At 42.8% G+C, this 10,000-nt stretch overlaps 2 protein-coding genes across 18 annotated transcripts in view; both read left to right on the forward strand.

The window, feature by feature from the left end:
• Nucleotides 1–3,709, forward strand: part of sh3bgr (SH3 domain binding glutamate-rich protein) — an 18,130-nt gene extending 14,421 nt beyond the window's left edge. For all 16 annotated transcript variants that reach the window (XM_042063373.1, XM_042063375.1, XM_042063374.1 and 13 more), the window contains 2 exons: nucleotides 528–600; nucleotides 2,544–3,709. In XM_042063373.1, coding sequence (XP_041919307.1) covers nucleotides 528–554 — 27 coding nt within the window. In that variant the 3' untranslated portion in view covers nucleotides 555–600; nucleotides 2,544–3,709. The remainder of the gene's footprint in view (nucleotides 1–527; nucleotides 601–2,543) is intronic.
• A 192-nt stretch (nucleotides 3,710–3,901) lies between these two features.
• igsf5b (immunoglobulin superfamily, member 5b) overlaps nucleotides 3,902–10,000 on the forward strand; it is a 27,497-nt gene continuing 21,398 nt past the window's right edge. Inside the window, exons 1-3 of one of the 2 annotated variants that reach the window (XM_042063371.1) lie at nucleotides 3,902–4,607; nucleotides 5,727–5,812; nucleotides 7,977–8,342. In XM_042063371.1, coding sequence (XP_041919305.1) covers nucleotides 5,764–5,812; nucleotides 7,977–8,342 — 415 coding nt within the window. In that variant the 5' untranslated portion in view covers nucleotides 3,902–4,607; nucleotides 5,727–5,763. Of the gene's footprint in view, nucleotides 4,608–5,363; nucleotides 5,396–5,726; nucleotides 5,813–7,976; nucleotides 8,343–10,000 lie in introns of those variants that run through there. The other variant, XM_042063372.1, reaches the window with a different exon arrangement.

The raw sequence follows: 10,000 nt of genomic DNA on the forward strand, positions 1-10,000 counted from the left end.
GGAATGGAACTGGCTATGGACTTGCATAGTTCCAATGGTGCTTTCCCAGATCTGATCCAGATCTGATTCCGGTCTGCGTCTGGGTCCAAATCTAGATCAGATTCATGCCCAAGTCAGCTGCTATTTGGGGGTGACAGCTAGGCTCTTATTTTTTTCTCTCATTCCATGAGAGGGGTGACTCCTACCATATTTTTGAACTCTTTCCGTCTTATCCAAAAGCACTGTCCAACATTTCTTTACAAACTGCCCTGATGATTACTTATTGTGTAAGAGTTTAGAATTGATCCTGCCAAATCTGGTCAAAAGCCAATGTGCACAGCATGATCAGTAGTCAACGATTTTACAATACACGGCCAGTATCATTAGACATGGTCTTCTTTTTAATTAATTGCATTGCTTATTACTTCAGGTTTTTGCCCCCATATAGTGAACTTGAACTATTTCCTCAGACTATAGAGTGAATATTCTAGACCTACCCTGCAAATCAAATGGGCCAGTAATGCCACAGCTTTGTCTTTCCACATCAGGAAGAAGAGGAGGAGGAGGAAGACTAGAGGTCACGACCTGGAGTGGATAAGGATTTCTGATTTTGTCGTCAAGGTAAATAGCTGTGGTTTGTCTCATTTTGGTTTTGCTCTGTCAGTTTCACTACCTACCAGCAGGTGGAGCTGCAGGTCATGACTGCTGTGTGAGGACTGCTGCATAGCCATAATGTTGAGTCTAACCATGCAATGTGTAAAATATAAAGCACCATGCAACAATGTTGAGTCTGTAATGTAAGGATATTTTCAAAATAATGAATTTAATATCTATTTATTAATCAAATAATGAAAAACAGTAAGCTAAAGCAACAAAATCAGACTGCCTGTGTCTTGTAATTCATGTAACTCAAAGTTACACCAGTTTCTTGCAGTTCTAGCTGATAGTGGGGAAAGGCCAAGCTCTCTTCATGTACCCTGGCTAAGAGGTGCTTGTAGGTTCTAGCAGGTCTTCTTTTAAGGGGTTGGTTCTTTAAAATAAAGAACTCTGCTTGAGTACCTGTTTCCTCTCCCCACTTCCAGATGGCCATTCATTTTACTCGGTCACTGGTCATAAAATAGTAATTACAACACCATGTAATAACACTGCCAAACCTTGTTGCTTGCATAGTTCAACACGGAATTTATGGACTGTTTGCTCTTTCGTCGCGGGAAACGGAGGGAGGGAGAGGAGAGGAGGGTCTTGGGAGGACACGAGCACATTCACCATGCACTCTGAGGGCCAAACACTGCCTCTATGTCATATCATGGCATAATACTAGCGAAAAACACTCCATGAGCAGACGGAGCCAGCCGAGGTGGTGTGGGGGTGAGTGGAGGATGTGTGTGTGTGTGTGTTTGGTGTATGACCTTGTTTGTGTGTGTGTGTGCGTGTGTGTCTGGTGTATGAGTTTGTGTGTGTGTGCGTGTGTGTCTGGTGTTTGAGCTTGTGTGTGTGTGTATGTGCGTGTGTTTGGTGTATGAGCGTGTGTGTGTTTTTTGTGTGTGTGTGTGCGTGTGTTTGGTGTATGAGCTTGTGTGTGTGTTTGGTGTATGAGCCTGTGTGTGGGTGTGTGTGTTTGGTGTGTGCGTGTGTGTGTGTGTGTGTGTGTGTTTGGTGTATGAGCCTGTGTGTGGGTGTGTGTGTTTGGTGTGTGCGTGTGTGTGTGTGTGTGTGTGTGTGTGTGTGTGTGTGTTTGGTGTATGAGCCTGTGTGTGGGTGTGTGTGTTTGGTGTGTGTGTGTTTGGTGTATGAGCTTTCCTTGAATTTCCCCTGGGGATCAATAAAGTATCTATGTATCTATCTATCTAGCTTGTGTGTGTGTGTGTGTGTGTGTGTGTGTGTGTGTGTGTGTGTGTGTGCACGCCCATGAGGTGGCAGCCTGCCTGAGAGCACAGAGCAGATGGGTGCTCAGGGTCATTTTTCTTCTGCTGCCACATTGTTGCAGCACTTGCCGTCCCCAACATATTGTTGCGCGCAAGACAAATGTGAGGCGCTAATAAATGTTTACTCTGTGCCCTCCTGGAATTCCACTCCACGTTCCCTCTCTCTATTTGCCTTGTCTTGCGTCACTTGGACAGATATGTCCTTGCTGTAACCTCAGAGAGAGAATGGGCTTTTAAAGAGTCCCTGCATTGAGGTCTCTAGTTGCCATTGCAAAGATATGCTGTGAAGGTTCACTACACCCCCTCAGCTAAAAGAGCAGACTCAATCTGAGGACCAAAGATGGTACACACTAAAGGATGCAATAGAAAACAGAGTCTAATAGAGATTAACTCAGTACTGGTGAGATCATATTATTGTAGCCGATATTTTGTGGTAAAACTGCTCCATGATTGACCTGTCAGAAGAGTTGAAGTTGCTGTGATTTCTACTCTGTCCAGTGGAGGGTCATGGTGCCATGGTGTCCTCACTGTCTGTGAATTCTATTGGCACGGTGTCCTCACTGTCTGTGATTTCTACTCTGTCCAGTGGAGGGTCATGGTGGCACGGTGTCCTCACTGTCTGTTCCCTCTGTCCCACAGCTTGGAGTGTCCCGTCCCCACCTAGCCTGTGCCCCATCCTCGCTGAAACTCCAAGATCCCCTTCCCCTCCTCCACACACGCACGCACACACACACACACACACACACACCTCATTGGACACAAGCCCTGGCTGAAGCCCTGCTGACCAATGAAGGCCTTCATACCTCTGGACCCTCGAGATCTCCCAGTGGACACAGAAACACGAAAACTCAATTCTTTTGTTGCTGTTGCTGCTGTGTGATCCCCCCCCCCCCCCCTAGATTGTTCTGCTGCTGATGATGGCGGTGGCAGCTGCCAGCTTTTGGGTTTAATCCAGAAGAATACAGACAATAACTCATACTTAGAATCTCACATCAGACTTTCAAATCTGTTAGAACACTTTCCTTTGTTGTACATACAAAAAAAAATAGAATAGATTTTTCTAAAAAAAAAAGTGTTTCTTACCCTTATGTTGTCTGATCAATAATGCTGTTACCATGGTAGCCATCATACATCTGAATCGGTTGTTGTCTTGGACACAGGCCTTCATTTTAGCTCACTTGAATTTACTTTTGTTCTGATGAGTGAATGTTTTATACCGCTGTGAATGAACGTGATCATAGCACTGCCAAACACAGTCTCTACACCACAACCACTAGGTTCTGAGTATTTAAATAACATTACAAGTTCTCTGTTGGTACACACTCCCACAAAGGACATTTGTTTTTATATGCTTAGAACCTTATGATGAGGGTCAGGAGTTCTGGGGAACTATCTACATGGTTCTAGAGTCTTGTGATACTTTGTGGATTGGTTCTCTGGTGGTGTCCCTCTTCTAGTACCTTCAAAGGGTTCTAAGTAATTGTTTGGTCACTGTGGTTTGGTTTTTCTGAGAGTGTAGAGGAACAACCCGTCAGGTTTGTACCCATGACAATGACGTGACTTTTAAACTGAAGTAGAGACAGAATCACTAACAGTTATGTTAACGTATAGACACACATATGATTCTGTAGGCTGTATTGTATTGTCTTGTCTTGTCTTGTCTTGTCTTGTCTTGTCTTGTCTTGTCTTGTCTTGTCATGTCTGTCTGATTGTCGATTGCACTTATTGAATGTAGTAGGCAGAGGTGAATAAACAAGCGGCCTTCTAAACGTCAATAAAACATAAGAGTGGTGTACGCAAGGCTGGCCGGCTGCAACGTGTTCTATTTTTAATGCATTGTGTGCATCCAGGGAGCTCTGCACAATATGTGGATGGGGGGGAGAGAGGGAGGCCGACAGACAGGAAGTGAGGTTGAAAGGCTGCACACTCCCAGGAGAGTGAGGGGTTGACCATACACACTCTCTCTCTCTCTCTCTCTCTGAGTGTGTGTGTGCATTAATATTGTGTGTACGGAATTCTATAGGATCCCCAAAATATGAAATTACTTTGTGTACGTACAGCAGTTTCTTCAATTCCTGTGTAGGGTCCCCCCCATCCCACCCCACTCTGTGTGTTCCCTATGGCAAGCCTGCAGCACATCGACAGGTTGTTGGACAGGTGTCCATTCGTACTGGCAGAGGCGTGGACTTGAGCTGAGCAGGTGTTAGCACTAGCGATCCCGCTGCAACAGAGGAGAGACCTTGGCAGTAACACACAAAATAGACACATTGTGCCGCTCTACTCCTGCACCCCTCGCTTGTCCTTGATTTCACACACACACACACACACACACATACATGCAGACAATGCACATGCTACTAATAATAACCAGAGGTCTATGTATTTCACTTGAAGAATGAATAAATGCCAATGGGAAGTTGAGTTTCTCTCTCCTGGGACTGAGGAATGCTGGGAGCCATTGTTCTGAGCGGCTGTGTGCCGTGGTGACGCATGCCAGACCAACAGGCTCTTAGGGCTGGGAACAAAGTCTGACTCGGGCCCTGGTAATGTTTAACAAAGTGAGTTTCTGACTCAAAAACGTACCCGTTACACAGAGGTGTGTGTGTGAGAAAGAGAGAGAGAGAGAAAGCACACACACATGTTGCATTCACAGATGGCCCTCTTATGACTTCACAGGCTGATCCTGTTTGGAGAGCTTAAAAGGTATGATTTCTTTGTCATATGGTTTAGAATATCTGTGTTTTTCTATAAATTTCTCATTAGGGAAAATGTGGTTTTATGAGTAACAATGTCAGAGAATGAGGGACCTCTCCTAAAACCGTTAGACCGCTAACCTGAGATGCCAATACATACTTCTTAACCCTCAACAGCGGAGTTTAGGTTTATGCTTCAAAGTCACACTTAGCTGTTGTTGCTGATGTAAATTCTTTGTTTCAGGCATTTTCATATCGGGGCTTTCAAATTCACTATGCATCCTGGCATTATTTAGTTCATGAAAAACGTAATGCGTAAAAGCTGTAATATGCCCTAATCAGAAGCAAGATGCAGAGAGTTCACATTCAATTTGATAAAGTTTAGCCTTAATGCTCATCCTCAGAATGGTATCAGCAATGTACGTCTAAGAATCAAGCATTTGTGGTGGGTGTGGGTGAGGATTTATTCATTATCTTGTAATATAGACATAATGGTTGTAAGCAATATGTTGATGCATTTATGTAAGGTCTATATACAGAACTACCTAGAAATGATATATATGAGAGATTTAGTTCAGTTTAGCTCATCAAAGCCTAATTCAACATGTGTAAAATTGCAAGACGGCTCCACATCAATGGCATGAGGTTCAGTCACTGCAGTAGATGATCTAATCGGAGGATAAGTGAATCTGTTCAGCTCTTGTAAATGAAGCTGAGCACTGTTGCACAAAATGAACTGTCCATGGGTCATTTCTGATTACAGCATGATGATCTGTCCAGAGGAGATAAATTGAAATGGTAAATTGATTAACCATAACCTTATCTTATAAAACTACTGCACAGCGTGTACAGCCATAAGAGTGGTGGCTATGCTTTCAAAGTGCCCAAGAATAAACATTGTAAAAGTTAATTAAAATATTATGTTATGCACATTGTTATTGGAATGTATCACTTTATGTGCATATGTATGCATCACATAATAGTCTCTCTGTCTCTCTCTGTATGTGTGCACATGTCTTTGAGAATGTGTGTGTGTGTGTGTGCGTATGCGTATGCATGTGCGTGTGTGTGTGTGTACTGTATGTCTGTGTGTGTGTGTGTGTGTGTGTGTCTGTGTGTGTCCTTGCAGGTTTTAACAACAAAGGCATGACTGTTACCTTGGCAATATGTTGTGTGTTGCCCTCCTGCTAGTACAGTTGGCATTTGCTACTCAAGGTGAGAGAAAACCACACACTAGCATCTCTCTCCAGCACAGTGCCAACTCCCTGTGGCTAATGTCTATTAGCACATGATCTGGTCAACAAAGAAACAAAAAAGATATTACTGAAATTTTACAACTCAGGGAAGGAGACACATATCACAAAGAAATATTATTTAGTGTGAATTCCTGGCCTACACTAACTTTGCTATGATTTTTGTTTATTGTTGGCAGTATTTTTTTTTTTTCGTTACCATGTTTTATTCACAGAATCCCACCACAATTTAGTAAAAATGAGCACACATTCTCTCAGTATACAAAACATCTTGCAATGACCCCTCCTGGGCCCAGGTTCCGTATTAAATTGCTTTGCAGTTAAAACCATAGGGCAGTATATGTGTGTTAGTACAATGATGTCAAAATGTAAAAAAAAAAAGAAGTCTTCAGAGAAAATAAGGCAGTTTTTCTGGGATGCATGACAGTTAGATTTACGTTCCTATTAATGAAGAGGATAGATGATAAAAAAAAGCACTCCTTAGCTGGTGGAGATTTACTGCGTTCTCTGAACGCGATTCATTATCCTCACGTTCCCTCATCCTCGTGCGTGTGTGGCCTGTCTAGCCTGCAATCTTGCAGGTGTTTCCCCGTGCTCTGACAAGCGTGTGACAGCTCGCCTCAGGTTCAATTAACCCACGGCGAGAAAAAATAAATCAAGAACAGCAGCAAGTCAGTCAGTCAGAGCTGAGCATGATGGGATTAGAAAGGCAGAGATCTAGATTCACTAACATAGAACATAGAACATAACACAGAGATCTAGATTCACTAGCAGAACATAGAACATAACACAGAGATCTAGATTCACTAGCAGAACATAGAACATAACAAAACATACAGAAATGTGATCAGACTCAATGCTTCAGGTTATGAGGTCAACTGAGATATATTCTTTCCAACCAATCGGGCAGAAAAGGCTTTTTTAAGTAAGTACTCTTTTGATCCCATGAGGGAAATGTGAGCTGCCTGCAACAACAGAGGCGCTCAGGGAGCAGTGAGGGGTTAGGTGCCTTGCTCAAGGGCACTTCAGCCGCTTCCTACTGGTCGGGGTTCGAACCGGCAACCCTCCGGTTCCAAGTCCGAAGCGCTAACCAGTAGGACATGGCTGCCCGTGCACATTTAGTAATATTTATACACATACCGGTATTCTTGCTCTAAACATAGGGCTCAATATTGCAGCCATATAAGGTCACTCTGTGCCATTTGAGACACGTTGTGTGTCTGTGTGTTTGGGTCATAAGAAGAATGTGGTCACATGAGGTCACTATCTTTTTTTTTTCAGGGTCAGTTCACAGGATGTCACTGACTGTATACTATATAACTTAGTGTATACCGGTATATCAGAACATTAACCATTCCAGTATATTAAACTGCTACTCAATGACACCAGAATTTGAATAACAAAATTACCATATCACCAAATTATCAATGCTGTAATTATACTGTATATTAGGCATAGGCATTTGATAGACTTGTTATCAAAACATGTTATCAAACTAAGAATGTCTAGTGGCCTAAAACTAAGATTACTTTCCTTTGGCCCGGTCAGGTAAACGGAGGGGTCCTGTGGGCTACTGCTCTGTTAAAAAGAAGCGTCTAGTTCTCTATTACTAAACTTGTATTTGTGGGGCGTCTATCTCGGCTGAAGTCTCACACACACCAGATGGCTGCACCCTGTGAGGTGTTTCTACGACTCCTCCCGGGCACACAGATGTGTTAGCGCGCCTGGTTAGCGGGAGACAACCCACTAGGCAGTGTAGGCAGTCCATGAGCGGTCCACTTGTTTTTAATATTGTTTTTAAACACCCCACCGGTTTATGGTCTGCCTTCAGCTCAGCCTAGTTTAGACATTGCAGTCACCTCAGTGTGAAAGGAACCAGCCCTCCCAAGAACTGAGTCACTACAGTTTTTATTACCTAATCACTGAAATGCCCTAACATTTCACTATTTAGCCTCTAAATATTTTATGGTCTGAGCATAATATTGTATTTGTTAAAATTAGGCTTTTGTTATACACATTATTGTCCAGTTACTATTGCCTGCCTGTCTACATTCATATCATCATCATCATCATCAGCATCATCACACCATTTTTCACTGACCTCTGGCTGTGTGTGTGTGTCCCAGGTCAGGATGCATCTTCCTCCTCCTCTTCCTTCTCTTCCTCCTCTTCACTGCGTCAGTCGGAGTTGGTTCTGGAGCCCAGATCCTTGGCGGTGCTCACTGGCCAATCGGCCCGCTTCAACTGCAGCACGACCGAACCGTGGACCATCATGATATGGCGTCTGGATGACGCTTCAGTGATGGTCGTCTCAGCGGGGAACGGTGCCACAAACACCACGTTGTACAAGGCAGTAAACTGTTCCACGGCCCAGACGTCCTGCTGGGAGCTGGTCATGGAGAGGGTCATCCGTAGCAACTCAGCGCAACCCCACCGGGTCGTCTGTGAAACTCTGGGTGGACTACTAATGGCAGCTGAGTTGCATATCCAAGGTCTGCTCCTCATCGTTTCTATCACTTTATATTACTCTCTACTATACAGTTAAACAATAAATACACTAAATACACACACATGCGCGCACGCACACACACACACACACACACACATACATACAGTACATACACACATACAAACACAGACACACACATACATACACACAAACACACACACACCCGCACACACTGTACAGACACATAAACACACACACACACACACACACACACACACACACAGACACGCACACACACACACACACACTCAAAATCAAATGGTTTTGGTACTTTACTATATTTAAGATACGATTGTTGGTAAGCCATAGATTGATTAAAGGATGGATGTGTTGAAAGAGGGATTGATTGGTTGATTGGTTGATTGGTTGATTAATTGGTTGTCTGGCTGGTAGACTGATTGGTGGAGTGACTGGTAGGATCAGTGGTTGTCCACATGTAAGTATTGTATATGAAATGTTCACATATCTGCGGTATAACCAGAGCCGGACAGTAACGGAGTACATTTACTTGAGTACAGTACTTGAGTACAATTTTGAGGGATCTGTACTTTACTCGAGTATCATTTTTGGGGAGTACTCATGACTTTACTCAAGTACATTTGAGAGGCTAATATTGTACTCTTTACTCCACTACATTTCTATCCATAACTGTGAGTACCCGTTACTACAGTACTTCTAAAAAAAAAGGAAAAAAGAAAAATCTTGGAAACCCTCAATTTGTTATTTCCCTCACAAACGTGATTGGATTGTGCAGGTGCCACTGATTGGGACAGCCTATCAGCAATCACCTTCAGCTATGTCAGATTTAAATAAGAGACAAAACCATGGACGAAACAATGGATAAAGACGCAGCAGGTCCATCCCGGGAATGTGCCAACCCGTGGCCCCACCTCGCCAGACTATTTCAATTTTCTGAACAAGTTAATGATAGTTTTTCGCTATGTTTCAATTACAAAATAGTATTTTGTATTTGAAATACGTATTTTATGTACATGTATTAGAAATACTGCCCATCCCTGGCAACATGGTAAAAAGATGAAAATGACTTGATTTTACTTTCAATTCCTTTTTAATTCCAAGGTATTAACATTAACATTTTTCATAACTCCATGTAGGACGTTTCTGTACATAAATGTAAGCACTGTAGCAGTAGTAATGCAATATTTAAAAAATGTACTCTTAATACTCAAGTACTTTTAAAAACAAGTACTTCAGTAGACATCTGACTGTTGTACTTTTACTTGTGCTTGAGTCAAATTTAGCAAAGGGTATCTTTACTTTTACTTTTAAGTAATGAAGCTGTGTACTCTGTCCACCTCTGGGTATAACTAGAAATTAATCTAAAGCCAAAGTCAGTTTGTGGGGGTGAACTAACACAGACTTCTTGATGTGGTACCACCTGAAACATGCATTGAAACATGCATACTATAGGTTCGTTTTTCACAGAAGTGTGTGTGTGTGTGTGTGTGTGTGTGTGTGTGTGTGTGTGTATGTGTATGTGTGTACAGTATTTGTGTGTGTGTGTGTGTGTGTGTGTGTGTGTGTGTGTGTGTGTGTGTGTGCGTTTATGTATGTATACAGTATGTGTGTGTGTTGGGCCGGCTTATTTCCCCCCACACTGTAGCTGATTTAGGTGCACCT

Source organism: Alosa sapidissima, chromosome 15 (assembly GCF_018492685.1).
Source record: "Alosa sapidissima isolate fAloSap1 chromosome 15, fAloSap1.pri, whole genome shotgun sequence".
NCBI classification, from domain to species: Eukaryota; Metazoa; Chordata; class Actinopteri; order Clupeiformes; family Clupeidae; genus Alosa; species Alosa sapidissima.